The 17113-nt window shown below is 44.9% G+C and overlaps 1 protein-coding gene across 1 annotated transcript in view; it reads right to left on the bottom strand.

The window, feature by feature from the left end:
- Positions 1-12260: 12260 nt before the first annotated feature.
- Positions 12261-17113, bottom strand: part of TRPM8 (transient receptor potential cation channel subfamily M member 8) — a 42281-nt gene continuing 37428 nt past the window's right edge. Inside the window, exons 22-24 of the mRNA XM_009954547.2 lie at positions 15817-15916; positions 14213-14246; positions 12261-12311 (exon numbers count right to left, since the gene is read on the bottom strand). Coding sequence (XP_009952849.1) covers positions 12261-12311; positions 14213-14246; positions 15817-15916 — 185 coding nt within the window. The remainder of the gene's footprint in view (positions 12312-14212; positions 14247-15816; positions 15917-17113) is intronic.

The following is a 17113-nucleotide window of genomic DNA, read 5'->3' as shown; positions in this document are numbered from 1 at the left end:
AGCCACCAGTGTCATACCCTGTCCCTTGTAAGCCTCCTGCTGCCAATTACTCAGTGTCAGCATCATTCAATGCACAAAAAAGGGTCGCACTCTGATTGTGACCATTGGCTGGATGGTCACACTCAGAGTCGTGGTCAATGGCTCAATGTCCAAGTGAAGATCAGTGACAAGTGGCATTCCTCAAGGGTTGGTATTGGGATCGGTGCTGTTTAACATCTTTGTCTGTGACACAGACAGTGGGATTTAGTGACACCCTCAGCAAGTTTGCCAACAACACCAAGATGCGTGGTATGGTCACAGAATCACAGAGTAGGCAGGGACCGCTGGAAATCATCTAGTCCAACCCCCATGCTAAAGCAGGTTCACCTACAGCAGGTTGCACAGGACCGTATCCAGGAGGGTTTTGAATATCTCTAGAGAAGAAGACTCCACAACCCCCCTGGGCAGCCTGTTCCAGTGCTCTGCCACCCTCAAAGTAAAGACGTTTTTCCTCACAATGAGGCAGAACTTCCTGTGCTCCAGTTTGTGTCCATTGTCCCTTATCCTGTCACTGGGCATCACTGAAAAGAGCTTGGCCCATCCTCCTGTCACCTGCCTTTCAAATATTTGTAAGTGTTGACAATGTCCCCTCTCAAGTCTTCTCTTCTCCAGGCTAAAGAGGCCCAGGTCTCTCAGCCTTTCCTCGTAGAAGAGATGCTCCAGTCCCCTCATCATCTTTGTAGCCCTCCGCTGGACTCTCTCCAGTAGTTCCCTGTCCCTCTTGAACTGGGGGGCCCAGAACTGGACACAGCACTCCAGACGCTGCCTCACCAGGGCAGAGCAGAGGGGAAGAAGAACCTCCCTCGACCTGCTGGCCACACTCTTCTGAATGCACCCCAGGACACCATCGGCCTTCTTGGCCACAAGGGCACATGGCTGACTCATGGTCAACTTGTTGTCCACCAGAACTCCCAGGTCCTCCTCTGCAGAGCTGCTCTCCAGCAGGTTGACCCCCAGCCTGTACTGGTGCACGGGGTTATTCCCACCCAGATACAGGACCCTACTCTTACCTTTGTTGAACCTCATGAGCTTTCTCTCTGCCCAACTCTCCAGCCTGTCCAGGTCTCACTGAATGGCAGCACAGCCTTCTGGCGTGTCAGCCACTCCTCCCTGTTTAGTGTCATCAGCAAACTTGCTGAGGGTACATGCTGTGCCTTCATCCATGTTGTTGATTAATATGTTGAACAAGACCAGACCCCAGTACCCCTGAGGAATACCGCTAGCCACAGGTCTCCAGCTGGACTCTGTGCTGCTGATCACAATCCTCTGAGCTCTGTCCTTCAGCCAGTTCTCAATCCATGTCACATCCACCTGTTCTTGCTTACAGCTACAGGAGGAACCTCAGCTACTTGGCAAGTACAGCAAAGGAAAGCAAGACAGGATATTCTAGAGTCCAAACAACCAGTAGCAATTACCTACACCCATACAGAAGAAAGCAACAATACAAAGAGCTGCTGAACCTCTTATGTGTCTCTTTGTAGATTTGTAGAGTAAATCAGCTCCAGAATTGAAACACAGTAGAAAAAAGGCCTGTGCAGTAAAGCAACAGAGCACCTGCCACAGCCCTCGACGCTATCAGTTTACCCTAATTCTGTCAGTATCACTCAAGTGATAGCCACCCAAACTAGACATCACCTGATGTCCTGGGGAGGGGACACAGATCAGGCTCTCTTTGAGCCCAGGCAGCAGGTTCACAGCCATGGGGACCACTCCTGATAAACACCTGTACCCTGCAGCCCACCTGGGGACCCAGAGTAGATCCTGGTTGATCAGTAGGTGCTTTGCTCAATCACCTCTCTTCTGAGGCAAAGACTTTGCAGCGCTATCTTAAGTTCTTGTAGTTCTACCGTTTTCACCACTTTCCCTTTGTATGTGCATGCACACAAAGCTTAAAACTCCACCTGCTGTGGCAGCACCACAGGAACAGGAGCTGAATCTGGGTTCCCTATCATGCAACACAGCTTTTGCACCCAGTCTACAAAGTGGGGCTAACTGATCCTCCCTGCTTCACAGAGTTACTGTAACACTTCTTCCTGCATTTATGCTTGGGTGAAACCATTGAAATGCTTGGTCCGATTTCACAATAAACTCACAAAATCTTGTCTGCAAGCATCTATCAGCATCTTCAAGCATCATTCTTCACCCTCTTCAACTCTGCTTCCAGCCAAACTGAACAACCATTTCCAAGTGAATCCTTCATTTCATCACTTGCAGTCTCTTCCTAGGTATATAATTATTTTGTCAAGTTTGTTTAAACAAGCAGCTTGCTGTTCCAAATCATAACTTGCTGTACTGGGTTTGGCTGGGATGGAGTTACTCTTCATAGCAGCCAGCATAGTGCCATGTTTCAGATCAGCGACCCAAAGGGCGTTGGTAACATCTGGATGTTTCAGCTATTGCTGAGCAGTGCTTGCACAGCATCAAGGACTTCTCTGCTTCTTACACTGCTCCCCAGCAAGTGAGCTGGGGGTGGGCAAGAAACTGGGAGAGGACATAGCCAGGAAAGCTGACACAAACTGACAAAAAGAGGTGTTCCATGCCGTGTGATGCCATGGCTCAGCAATAAAACTGGGGGATTTTTTCCAAAGTAGCTGTTGCTCAGGGATTGGCCAGGCTGGCGATGAGTGATTGCTGGAAGGTTTGTTTTCGTTGGTTTTGGGTTTTTTTCCCCCCTAGCTTTTGCCCTTCCCATTCTCTCCCTCATCCCTCTGCAGGCAGGGTGAGGAGCAAATGACTGGGTGGGGGCTTAGCTGCCAGCTGGGGTCAACCTGCCACACTCTCATTCATTGAATATGTCACCAACTGTGTGATACTGCCTCTGTTCCTTGAGTGCCTGCATTTAGCAGACAAACCAAATTGCAATGGCCAGCTCCAAGAAAAAAAAAACAAACCAATTACTTTTCCTGACGCACTAAGCTCACGAGCAAATATCCTAAGGGCATTCATGCTAGCAAAATGCAATCACATGGCGCTGATAGAAAGCACAAAAGTATACATTAACATGCTTAAAGCAACTCCAAGTTGACATGAGTGGTGCTCCTGAAGCATTTTCTGCATCCTTAAGTGCTCCCTGATTCAACAGTCTAGTAGCATTGGAGCTCCTCCGCCCCTTGAGGGTTCAGCACCTGGAACAGCATCAAAGTCATCACTGACACCAGTGATTCTTGGCATTCAAATATTTGTGCATCAAATCCCAGAGATCCAAAAGACTGGAGAAAATTATAGAACAGGTAGATATTGTTGTCTTTGGATTTGTGGATCTTATAATTCAAGTTCATGCCTTGCTGACCATTTTAAGGGCTTGCAGCAAGTTTTGGGGGCTTTTCTTCCTTTTGCTCTTTAAGTGGAGATTCCCAAACTGCAAGAGGCAAGGCCTTAAGGGAAATATGCTGCCACAGGTCTTAGAGCAAAAGTTATCTAAAGCAACTAATTCTATATAGTGCAGCTCCAGCAAGGTAGGAACACTGTGTGTTCATGTTTCCCTGAAGATGACATTTGTGGGAGTCAGCTATCAAGTGTTCCCAATCTAAGCCCATCAGCAAGTATTTACAGAGATTAAGTTTTACAGTTACACTCCAGCATAAGCACGAGGACCCTGTCAGCACATGTATACCAGCTAAGTACAAAACACTACACAAACATCCCAAACACTTTGTAGCTCAAATTCTACACTGATACCAGTCACAAACAAAAAAATATTTCTAATATCCAAACCTCTTAGAAATAATGTCTTTTTGCTCACATTTTGTGAGCAGCAAAAGAAAGATGAAGTTTGTGAATAAGTTATTCATTACAAATCAGCCCTTTCTTTTAGCATCTGGATGCGCTCCAGCCAAAACAAGGCATGCTGTAGAAACCAAGAAACACTTCACCTCTAGCAGTTCTGCTGCAGTCAATACAGCCACAAGGTTACAACCTCATTTCGCATTTTTGCTCCTGCTGAAACCATCTTGTGTTCATGAATCTGAGATTTCACAGAAAGCAAATTTATTGCAATCAAGGTTTAATTACAGCCCATGATTAATTTCTAAATTATATAAATCCTTTTCCACAATACCTGCATACCAGCCACCAGCCTAGGCAAGCAGAACGCTTTCAGCCTTCACTTATGTATTGTTCCTTAAGCCAATATTTTTAATCATCTGTCATTTTAGTGTCTCCCAGACCAAGCCCACGTTGCAGATAAAATGCAATGTTTTTCAGCTGTTTACCATGAAGTGCAAATTTACATCTTTTAAGCAGACCTCTTAAAAAAGGGGGAGGTATTTTATATGATCTCATTAATATTCCTTTTCACAAGATAGATTTCCTGACAGCAGAAAACTCTTGTCATAAATTAACAGGGAGATTATTAGATTTACATGTTTCTTAGATCAGTTTTACAATGCTGTTATTGGAAATGCATTAACATCCTACACAAAAAAAAAATAATAGGAATGGCATAAAGCAAGAGCTACTACCCACTTATACTGGGGATACAGGAAAATAACTCAACAAAAAGTTGTGTTGAGACAGTATCATATCAATGTTTTAAATCAAATTAATAATGGAAAAGCAGGGGACAGCCAGGGGCAAAAACATGTAAGTCACCTCCTCTGTGAGGAAATACAGACTGGCTTATTTACAACACCCAGGCACTGCTTTTGTGCCAGGATCCCTATGGCAGGTTCCAGCAGCACATGCGTCCCTCCTGACCAAGAGGCATAGCCTCAGGCATCTCCTGCTCCTCCAGGAGCCTCGAATGTCAGCACTAGGCCATGATGCATCCCCCTATTCCTGTAGTTCTCCACCCCAGGCCCCCCACCCCTGGAGACAGATGCAGGACATTTCCACAGGAAAGCAACTTGTACCACAAGATGTGGAAGGCATCCGTGAGGTCAGGGGAGACTCGGCAGGACAGGTATATCCTGAAGGATACCTGAAGGAGCAACGTTGTGCTTCATGTGTAGGTACCCACATAAGGTTAAAATCAGCTGCCTCAATTTCCAGGACAGCCCAGTCTTGACCAGCCATCCACATGTGAATGGAGGACTGGTAGGTGTTTTTGCTGGGACCCAGGGTGACAGGACTGGCTGTCTAAAGGCCAACTTGTGTACACATAGTACCTCCTCACATACCCGCAACAGTCTAGTGACATCCTGGAACCAGACAAACACATGTCAACAGAGAACAGCAAACAGCATTCAGCTCCTGACAGGATGTTTAAGCTATGCTTGTTCAAGAACATGCCCAATTTTAAGGTCAGCTAATACCCAGTAGTAACAGCTGCCAAAAACACCTACCTCATTCTCTCCAAGACGCACAGGAAGCTTCAGGAGCCAAACCTTCCAACCCCTTCCTGAGGCCAGGGACACAGCAAGATCAGCTGCTGCCATACAGAGAAGGACCCTCCAAGGTGCATGGCCCATGCATCTCAGCTCTGTGCTGGCTCTGGGCCAGAGCAGCTTCCACCAAGGAAGAGGCTGTGACTAACTCCATCTGTCTGCAACCATCTCCATCTGCACAGAAGAGGCAGCACAGGCCTAGAGAGATCAGGCACTAGAATATCATGACACTAAATTTATGCATCCCCAGCTTAGATGAGTGTGCAAAGGAAGTAAAAAGCAGGACAGATCATCACCTCTTGGGGCACAACAGCAGAAGCCAGGCAAATACTTGTTGCCATGGATTAAAAAAGCCTAAATAGATAAGAGGTGCATAAGCATGCAGGTAAAGGCCTTTTAATTCACGACTCTCACTGCTGTACTGAACTGATCATGTCCCAGGAGCTAGCCAGCCACTGTGACAATGTTGAATAATTCACTGACAAGAAAGCAGTCATTTCACCCAGAAGTATTTCTTTTGTTGTGACAGGGGGTGCATGCCCCCCTTGCTTTGGGGCTCTCAGCTGGACAGAGATGCTCCCATTCAGACCTCAGCTGAAAGGTGGGTCACAGAGCCTGCTTGCAGGTGCTTGGGATGGATGTTCATGTTTAGAGTTGGTCTCTGCAGCCACAGGGAGAACCCAAGCCTGCTTTTCACAGCAGAAGATTCTCCCTTCCCCTGCCTCTCTCTGAAGTCCAATAGGCCAGGCGGAGTGGAAGGACAACAGTGAGATCCAAAGAGACATTTGTACCTTACTTTTTGGGAACTTTTAGGGAAACACTCTCCTTGGAAAGCAATCCCCTTTCCTCCAAAGGGATTCTCCCAAATTAGTAGTTTTCTTGGGGGAAACAAACACACACTTAAACACTGACAAGACTGAATTATTTACAGTCTTTTCAGATCAGGCATTCAAGCTCTTACTTCTCCAAGAGTGTTTCCAGACATAGGTTCAGACTTAAAGCCACAGGTCCGCTACAAACACAAGCTGGCTTCTGTCCTCTTTCTTCACAGCTCTGAACTCCTGGGTCCAGTCATGAGAGCAAAACCAGCCTGTTCTCAGTAAGAGAGCAGGTCCCTGTTCCTACAAGATATTCTTTTAAACAGTATCCAGGACTCTCTGCTGCACATACATAATTTTTCATGCTTGCTCTGAACAGTCTTTGGACAACAGAGCAAACCTGGCTCAGATCCAGCATCAGCAAACCCCAGATACTGATGGAGGAAGAAGCAGCAGCTGCACCTTCAGCTGTTTTGCAATAACATCCAAAACAGATGAGAAGGCTCCCCTACCTCTGGTCTCATTTTGTTTGACTTCTGACTGTGGCTTATGCAGGGCCTGTAATTGTTGAAACAGTGAAGACCAGAACCGCACACAGTACTCCAGGGGCTGCCTGACAAGCACTCCATAGAGTGGGATGGTCACACATCTGTCTCTGATAGTAACGGCCCTGCGGATGCAGCCCAGGATCCGATTTGCCTTTGTTGCTGCAGCGGTGCACTGCCAATTCATCTTCAGCTTGTTGTCCGGGCTGGACCCCTAAGGCTCTTTCAGCAAGGCTGCTCCCCAGCTACACAGATCCCAGCCTGTACTGGGCTCTTTAGTTATTCTGTCCGAGGTGGTGGACTTGGCACTTGTCTTTGTTAATCTTCACAATGTTCTTGCTAGCCCACACTTCCAGCCTGCCCAGGTCTCTCTAAGATGGCTCTCCCTTCTGACACATTCACCTCACCACCCAGTTTGGTGGCAAAATTGGTGAGGGTGCTTTCAAATCCATCATCCATGACATTGAACAGCATGGCACTCAATATCGAGCCCTGGGGACCCTACTTGTGACAAGCTACCGGCCTGAGTAAAAAACATTGTAGGGAATGGACTGTTCTTGTGCTTTCAGGAAGTTATTCTTGAATAACTTCCAGCATTCACAAGCTCCTTTGACTTCCACAGATGCTTCCCATGGAACCCCTTGCAGCTGGACACTCATCAGCCAGAAGGTGCTGGCCAAAAATACCCTACATGCCCCTGAAATCTCTCCCTGCTCTGCCCATGCCAATCATTGTCCGTGCAGGCAGCAGAGCCCTCCCTAGACAGGGTTCACATCTCCCTGCCTGGGGTCTTTTTTCCTTCCTGCCAGCCCCCACTGCCCTCACTCACCCTCGGAGATGACCTGGAGTTTTTCCTGCTGACCCCTGCGATGTTGTCTAACGAGCCCTAGGAACACACAGCCCATCACAAATCCCACTGGCCCCAGCAGCATGGCTTCCCCACGTCAGCCCAGCCACACGCTTCCCTCCCCTTGGCAGGGCTGAGCCCAGGGCCTTCCCCAAGCGTGACGCCCAAAGGCAGGGGTGGGAGAGGGCAGCAGGGCGACCCGTGGGGGCCCTGGCCCCACATCGGGTACTCGGGGCTCTACAGCTGCAGGGCCAATTCCTGCTGCTGGTGCAGCAGGCAGGGCTGGGGCCAAGCTACGGCGGGGCAGGGGGGGACCCCGGGGGGTTGTGGCTCACCAAGGAACATGATGGCCGCCTCTCACATGGACGCCTGTGGGCTCTGCAGGTACCGCAGGGACTGGCGCAGGTACCCACCTGCTCTGCTGCTGTACTCTGCCAGCTGGAGAGAGCGCAAGGGGATGGAGGGAAGGGTTGGTGCAGACTATCCCCCTTGGCAGGCAGTCCCTGCACCCAGGACTGGCCTCCCCTGCCAGGACACGCACGACGCCCAGCCAGCAGCTGGCTGGTGCCGGGCTTTGGAGGAGGCAGGGGGCTGGGTGCTCCCCAGGGAGCTACGGTGCCACCCTCTGCCAAAGCCCAGCTGGGCTGGGGCTCTGTTGGCACCCCTGGGCTCAGGGAGGGAGAGGAGTCTGGAGAAGAGCCCAAGGGGCCGCACACCCAAGGGGAGGGAGCGTGTGGGGTGCAGGCTGGCAGTGATGGGCTGCAGCTGTGGGCAGGGGCAGACTCCAGGGGTTTGGGTTTTCAGAACATGGTTCAAAGTTGCATGCGCCGTTTTACAAGGAACAGATCACTACAGCTGCTGGCAAGTACACTGCAGGTTTTATGTATGAAAGGAATGAACTAAAAGCACAATTTTCACATTCAAGACATACAAATGACATAGGAAAAATTAATTTCTAGAAATTAAATTTATCCAATAATTTATGATGCAAGCTAACTGCCACAGAAGTCAGTAACAGCCTGAGTCCTTTATAAACTTTTTAACAGGGAAACACAAATATTTCCACATGTAAACATGTAATGCTGCTATTGGTAGTGCTATATTCCCCAGGAACATGTAATGCATAGCATACAGTAAAGTTAGGTCATGGGAAGCAGCAATAAAAGAGCAGTAACTTTTCTAATAATGCTTAATTACAGTTCTCCCTGCAAAACTATTCCATTTTCAGCTACAAACACAAGTAGAGCACCAGCTCCAGTAAACAGTGCATGCCTGTGCTGGCCTCCTCCGCCAGTAAGCTGCACCTCAATCAGCTTCACACCCCTGTACTGAAGCAAACACCAAAACACACAAAACAGTCTTGTCTCCACCATCTTGGACCAACATGTTTTCACAGCAGTCATGGACTGGAACATGCTCTTGTGCACAGAGGCAGGCCTGCACACAGGCTTTGGTTTCTGGTCAGGCAGCAGAGGGCTGTATTTGCACTGTTCACAGTGACTCACCTGGGGAGTGTTCTGCTTCAACAGAAATTCCCCCTCCACCTACAAAAGTACTCATCTGGAGGCCTCACGTAGCACTCATGTAAGCACCATATAAACTGCCTGATAGCCCTCAGACTAACTGCAAGTCACGGTAAAGTGTTTGGACTGCGATAGCCATTGCCAGGCAAAAGGAAAATACCTGAACCTGCAAAAATCAAACATTGTGGGAGATAGTTCCTAGACCCTGGTGAGGATGACAAATACAATGCTTTGCAAGGCAAATAGATGCTGTTTGTAGTGGTTTCCCTTCTGTTGCCAGTGCACTTAGTTTTACCACACAAAATGCCACAAAATTCAGCTGCTATTTTAGACAGAAAGCAGAAAGAGCAACCTCACCATAGCAAGCATCACAATATTTAAAGCTGGCTAACAATCTCCTCTCTGTTTCAAAATGCAAACATCTGCAAACAGATGTTTGAAACAGTTAAGTGAATTGCAATGCTCCCAGTATACAAATTACCACTATAGAAACAAACAAGGATTGACACAAGGCCTTTGAAAACACTTTCTAGATGAATTAAGTCTCTCCTGTGTAGCTGGGGCTGTAATAGTTGAGCTTCTGCATTGCTGCACAGTTCCAGGTAGAGCGGGCAGAAGTCCATGCTGTTCATACAGAGTCTGAGAAGTGGGTGCAGGGCTGGACCAAAGACTGTCTTTCCTCTGGGAGATGATACTGAAATACATTTTATTCTGGCATTCTCAGCAGGCCTGACAGAGCGACACGTAATGAGCTACATCTGGCTACTACACGAAGGAAAGGGAAGGGAGACTGATTCATTAAGACAAGCAATTAGTAGCTAAAGGAAACCCATGAACAGGCCCCTCAGTGAAATTGAAAAGCAAAGTGATTTTGGCAGCAGCAGCACTCTTGGAATTAGGAGTGCTTTTTAACAGCAGCTGACAAGGACTAATTACTGCCATTGAACATTAGGGGACAGGAGGAAAAAGGAGCACTTGGGTAACATGGGAGTCCTGCCAGGAGATAAACAGTCATCTTAATGTTTTACTGTCATCTCGCAACAAGCAGAAAGGGCTGTTCTATCAAGAAAATAATAAAAAAAGAGTCTTAGTAACTCCTGCTGAGACACTGACACTCCGGGTGGATCAGTTACGATTTGCTTGGTGGTTACTGCCAGCTCAGAGAAATTATTCTTGAGGAATCGTACCTGTGTGAGCAAAAGAGAAAATTTTAAGAGTAATGTTCCTAGCCCACCTCAACGTTTTGTATTTATCCTTGTGGCATCAGCTTGGAAAACTGGATGTCTTGTGCAACACTTGGGATCAAGCTCTTCGCAGCACCCATCCAGAATATGGTGTCTTAGCGGAGCAGCAGAGATACTAGTTGCCAGGAAGGGAAAGCAAAAGAAACACCTGCATGCAAAGTACCTGGAACACCCAATCTAGCATCTCATATTGAAGATAGTCAGTGCAGATACAAGGGCTCCCTTTCAGATGAGATAGCATAATACACACATCTGCTTCCTGTGAGACACTACCCTCCCTGTTCACACCATGACATTAGTACTGCGGACTCCCAAGGCTCAGCTTCAGAGTCAGGGCAGCTCACATGCAGCTTGATCACAACTGGGATGCCGTCTAGATAGTTTACCAGGCATAAACTGGAAGGGGACTCCATCTTTTCAAGGCACTTACTATCTATAATGAGAGATCATTTCCACAAGCTCCATCATAAGCAGGAGTCTTTTCTTCCCAGGCTATCTAACTGTAACTCATTTGCTCCTTTCTACAGATTGTGTTGTCAAGACTTCCAGTTCCTTCCAGTTCCGAACACTCTCCAGCCACTCCATCCTCTTCCTTGAAGCCTAGTACTAACACTGGATGCTGTATCCAACAGAGGATTCACTGCACTATAAGCACAGGAGGATTACTCCGTACATCTCACAGATTAAAAACCCCAGCTATTTAATATTCCATTTCAGACAATTTTCTGCAGATCTGCTGTCTCATCAGATTTTCTCCCATTTTGGGCCTGTGTAGCCTGGAATTCACAGGTAAATAAAATTTGCATTTCTTCTTACTGAACTGCAACCTATTTTTCAGCCAAACTGCGGCTCCCTTTGATCTAAGCAAGCACCATTTTGAGCAGGGTTGGACGAGATGACCTCCAGAGTTCCATTATTCTGTAACCTATTTTCTAGGTGACTTGGAGCTTACTGTATCCAAGAAAAAGGCCAGTAACTGGTGACCCTTGTAGATTTTATTAGGTGGTTGCAAGTCATACATAACTACACTGAACTTCAGGTCAAGTGAATATGAATTTATCCCCGAAAATAGCTGAGACAACCAATTCAGAAACATTTGGCACAGGTATAAGTTGTCTTGCAGAAAAATCCTCTATGGGAGAAGGAGCCAGGCTCTAACGTTCAGGGTGACCAAGTCAGTCCAGATTACCCTTGTCAACAATTACACTTCTTAACCTGCTGTCTTTAAAGACGACAGTGCTCTCTGCATCCATCCGTATTCTGTCTGGCTTCCACATCCCACTGGAAACTTTGGCTCCAGCCCACTTCTTCTGCAGAACTTGATGAAAAAGGACATAAGGCTCATGACTGGACACCGAACTGCAACTCCAGGGACTTTGGGTCAACTCTTCACTCTACAGTTTATTGTATAGACACATAAAGGGTATAGTGATACACCATAATGCCCCACTTTGACAGTGAGAAAGGAAACCTTATTCCTTCCCACAGTTATATCTTTTCTCTTTGGTTTTTGTGTTCTTCAGAGTTAAAATGAACCAACTGTAAAGGATCCAGCACAGCAGCTCCTAATTTTCCAGAGGGCCTCCAGTACAAAGACAACTAAAATAACCTTGCGTTATTCAGTTTTTCAAAGGCAAGGGAGCAAAACAAGATATTTTAAACCATGCCAAAAATTGTTACAAATACCAGATGGAAAATCGTATTTTCCAGGAAAAAAAAAAAAAGAAGGAAGAAAATTTAGCTCTTATTTCGTCTCCAATATTAGACAACATCAATACAAGCATCAATAATTAATACTAAACCTTCTTCCAGAGACATACCTACTGAACATTGCAAATGCTGATAACTTATTCAAGTTAGAGAACGGATTTAAAGAGGGCTTACCCTGCTCAGGTAGCTGCTCTTGGATTTCAGCTGCATTCATTTGATTTTGCTGGAAATCTCTTTCAGAAGGCCTTTCAAATCAGAGAGCTTAAAAATTATTAAAAAAAAAAAAAAGGAGCTTTGTTTACATAAAGTTGGTCTAAACCATTCCAACAGATGATCACAGCTCAGGATGAAGGGAAAGGAAAAGAACAAAACAAGCAAGCAGTAGTAAGTACCTTAAAATACCCTAGAACGAACATAACCTAGAAAACACCATACAGCATCAGCAACAACAGGCATAAAACCCTTTATCTGAACTCCTGCCTCCCTGGCTACCCTGCGGATGCCAGCCACTACCTCAAAAGCAGTAACTGACTGCTTTTTCTGTTCAGTAGTCACACTGTGGTGGCAAATGAAGCAGTGTTAATACTGCTTTCCACAGGAAAGCAATGCTAAGAAGTAACATGAGTAATGAGTAATTGCCTCTCCAAATATTACACCAAATGCAACAGTGCTTGAAAGGACACTCCCAATTATAGTTTTCATCAATACAATTAATGAACTAAGCCCTAATGCATACATATTTCACTAGTTAACAAGAAGGCATCCTGACAGCTACAAGCTCCCATCTGTACTCCATCTCCTTGTGCTCCTTTTCAAAGCAGAGACTGCAGATTAGTGGAGTGCTGTGGAGCATTCATTCTGACACATGGAGCTGCCTTCAAACCCTCCCTGGACCATATCTGAAGTCCATTATTCCTTGGGATACCCGCATCAGGTTTAAAGACAAGTTTACCTCATGATCAAGGCTCATGCCTAGGACTCAGTTACATCCTCAGACTTGTTTTTAGGACATCATCTCAAGCAAGAGCCAGTGAGATGTCCCTGGACTGCCTTGCTCTCAAGGGCACTACTCCTAAGCACTGGCCTCAGTACCTTGCTGTCACTAAAGGTGAAGGCATGAATAGACAAAAGAGCTTGTTGTAAAGTACGCCCTCAGAGAATACAAGGCACAATTTGGGTGTTACTTATCAGTGGAGAATTAAGGTTATTGTGTTTTCTTTCAGTTCCAGGAGGAGCATCACTAGACACATTACTTGGTCACACTCACTATTTCCATTTCAGTCTTGAAAGCAAGCTATAATTTTGCAATCTGAATTATTTGACAGTCAAAAAGAAGTACTTCGAAGTATATGTAGGTCTTTTCACCCTTGGACTTCTAAAAAGTCTGTTCACACAAAAGCAACTCCCCACCTTCAGAAACAAAATACCTTATTCAATCAAGCCTCAGAAATACCCATTGCGAAGGTCTTCTCTGTATCAGTCATAAAAAGTATACTTGTATGACGATTCTGATAATGATGTGCTCTCTAGTAGATTGGTAGCTTTATATTGCTTCAACACAGTAAGTTTCTGTCTATCAGATAAGAATTGGTCATTTTAATAATAATTAAAGGTCTTCCTACCCTGCAATACTTATAAAGCACCCTCTGTTTACCTAGCAGGTGTTGCCTGTGCTATCTGAAGCACCACCAGGCTTGCCACAATATATCTGAACTGCCACTTCATTTTATAAGCAGAGGTTAAACAACAACAAAAAAGTAGGATAAATTACCTCATGCCTTCAGCACTAGAAGCTAAACTTGACAGAATGTGTGTTTGAGAAGGGTATACACTAAGTATATTCTTCCCCATCAGTGTTTCCACGGGCCTGTTATGCAGTAGAATATTGCAGTTTTATAAAACAGAATTTATGTTTACTTCTATTCCATCCAATAAAGAATACTCTCAGTATTCCCCAATGCTAAGCAAGCATCTTTCTACTTCGTTTTCCAGCACAATATAAAGCTACATATGGAATCAAAGGTGCAAAGAAGCACATTAAAAAAGCCCAATTAAAATGGAGTCCTGGCAATCATAACAAAGACTACACTTGACTCTCAGCAATGCTCCTTTTCCTTGTAGACCATTACCTGCTTTACCAGATAGAAGCAGAGCACAAGTACCTTTGCATCCAGTTGTCTAAATCGATGCACCATCCTGAAAACAGAAAGAGGACACAGAAGAAAGGGCTGAGACCAGGTATCAGATAAGCCTTGGCTAACCCGTCTCCCCCCTTTGCAAAACCATGCAGAACTGCTTTTCAGAAGTCTATCTGGAGACAAGAGATCTAGACCTCATCTTTGGCCAAAGAATGGAGCTAAAGCAATTAGAGTCTGCAGCTGCCAGAAGACTGCCCTCTTTGCATGTAGTCAGAGGTCAGTTACAAAACAGATTGTCTGCAGACACCTCTGCTTGGGAACACCAGGGTTTCATCCTCCTTGGTTGTTATTAGAAATATATTAACATATTAATTACTGTTAGTGCTGTGCTATTCCATTTTCCTTGTCAAGACCCTTCTGCTTCCAGCATAAAAGCTATTTTTTTGTATTTGTTTTGTTTCTTATCCAATGCTGGGTGCCTCTGGGCAGTCCTAATATAAACACTTACTTGTGGACAGCAATGTTCACAGCAGGGGCATAGGGCCACAGAAGAGTCTGGTCTTTCCTGCCCATTCTTATCAGCTCTTCCCTTACATTTGTTTTAAGGAAATACTCACAGTGCTGGAATCTAGCTAAAAAATTAAGCCATCATACACAGGAGGTTACTGTTGCTGTTTTCTAGCTTTCTTTGTATTTCTTTATCCTATTATACTACTACTCTGAAAACACAGAGACAGATCCCAAAGATAAAGTGTCATGGGCTGGCAGTCAAAGAAGAGTAGTCAGTCACCAAACTTCAAATACCACCGTTCCAAACAGCACATTCCCCTCTCCAGAGGTCTTTCCTACTCTCTTAAGTACAGACCTCCATACAGAATGATGCTGTGGGAATGCTTGATATTCCAGGTCTAGAACTAAATATTCTCTGCTAACTGTGTAATCATACAATCATTTAGGTTGGAAAAGACCTTTGAGATCATCAAGTCCAACCATAAACCTAACACTGCCAAGTCCCACCACTAATCCATGTCCCTAAGTACTCCATCTACACGTCTTTTAAATACCTCCAGGGATGGTGACTCCTCCACTTCCCTTCCCTGGGCAGCCTGTTTCAGTGCTTGACAGCCCTTTCAGTGAAGAAATTGTTCCTAGTGTCCAATCTAAACCTTTAATGTTACAAAACTAGTCAGCTATAGCACTGCTTTCCATGATGAGATCTCAAAACACTATAGGAAGACATTTTCTGCTCTGGTGGAAAAATAGAAAGACTCGAGCACAGCAAGGTGAAATAATTTGAAAAAATAGTGTGACAAGCATTTGGAACAAGCATGTTTAATTGTAACTGTAACACAGTAACCTAGGCAGTTACTGTGTGCATAATATGCCATTTTAACCCTTGCAATATTGCTGTTAGCATTTTACCACCCAATCAACTATTTCTGAACAGTCTGCAGAGCGGACAAAAAACCCATCATTTTACTTAAAAAATAAAAATAAAAGGCACATTTATGCTGAGTTTATTTATCTACTCATTAGTGTGCAAATATTTAGAGCTGCTGAAAACTTGCCTACACTAGAAATATTCAACAGAAAGTTAAAAGACTGAAGACAAAGAAGGGCAGACGTACTCTTCTGATGAATCATTTGCTTTGGTATTGATTTTGACAAGGTAATTTTCCTTCATGACAGCTTCCCATGACAGAATTTCATTGTCCTCATTTTTTGAGCCTAGGAAATGTGTGTGAAGAAAAACAACAACGCTAGATTCAGTTAATTGTCTTTCAGATGCTAGAATGCAAAAGGGCTGGGTTAGTGCTCGCATTCAAAGGCTAATGATTCCCATTCTCTGCATCCAGAGCATTTCCAACCCCACTTCCCAACTGTGACACAGCTCATAAACATGACTTAGTGCATTTTGCTGTATGCTCCTGGTAACAAGAGTTAGTTAAAAAAAAAAAAAAAAAAAAAAAAAGAGAACCAAACCCCCCTAACAAGCTCCACAAATCTTTCTGGAATTTTTTGAATCTTGGTTAACACGAGTGCTTTGTGAAATGGCAGCTGCTTCAACAGGCATCGGACATTCCAAAAAGTTCCTATCTGGGTTTGAGCTTTCTATTTGTTTCTACATTATCCCATATTGGATCATTAAGAGTAACACATGTTAAGAACCACACTGTATGACATTGAACTAAAATATTTCAAAAAGATGAAGCATTGTCTTCTCTAAAAAAGTATCTCCTACTGATACTGTAAATTAAAGTGACACAGAGCAAACCATCCTCCAGGATAATACTTCTGCATTTTATCCTGTTCCAACGGTACAGCACAAGCCACAGGGGTTTTAATAAAAACAAGTTATCTGAGATAAAAGAAGCCCACAGCTGGCAAAAGGCTGAAGTCCCATTTCCTCCACTCAGTAATCTTCCGACCTCACACAGCCTCAGTTGTTCTCCCAGATACCAACAAGCATTCAAGCACCCAAATCCCAACCATTTCCATATGAGTTAAGTGGGGAAGCCAGAATTTTGCAGTAGCCAACACATTAGTGTTCTTTCTCCATGCAGTTCTCAGTTCCTGTCACCAACTCAACCACAATGATATTCTGCCTCCAATTAATTCTTCCTTTTGCTTTTAGAACTGCAACATCAACTATGCTTCACTTTGGCAGAAATACCTGCTGTTAAACAACCTCCCCAGCAAGGAAACAAAACAGTGATTTGGACAGCCAGAACGATTTAGTCAGTGCTAAGGAATTTTATACCCCAAAGCAGGCACCTTTCTCCTAAACTAATAACAAATCCAGCCTGTGCTTCAGGGCAACAGGCAGGTTGCTGACAGATGGGAATAAGTCTGTCAATTAACTCAACTTACCCTCTCTCTTCTACTTCTGAATGGCACACAGGAAAAAAAAAAAAAAAAGAGAAA

Source organism: Leptosomus discolor, chromosome 5 (genome assembly GCF_034619465.1).
Source record: "Leptosomus discolor isolate bLepDis1 chromosome 5, bLepDis1.hap2, whole genome shotgun sequence".
Lineage (NCBI taxonomy): Eukaryota > Metazoa > Chordata > Aves > Leptosomiformes > Leptosomidae > Leptosomus > Leptosomus discolor.
Note: the sequence above shows the minus strand (reverse complement) of the source record. Positions and strands in the feature narration are given on the sequence as shown.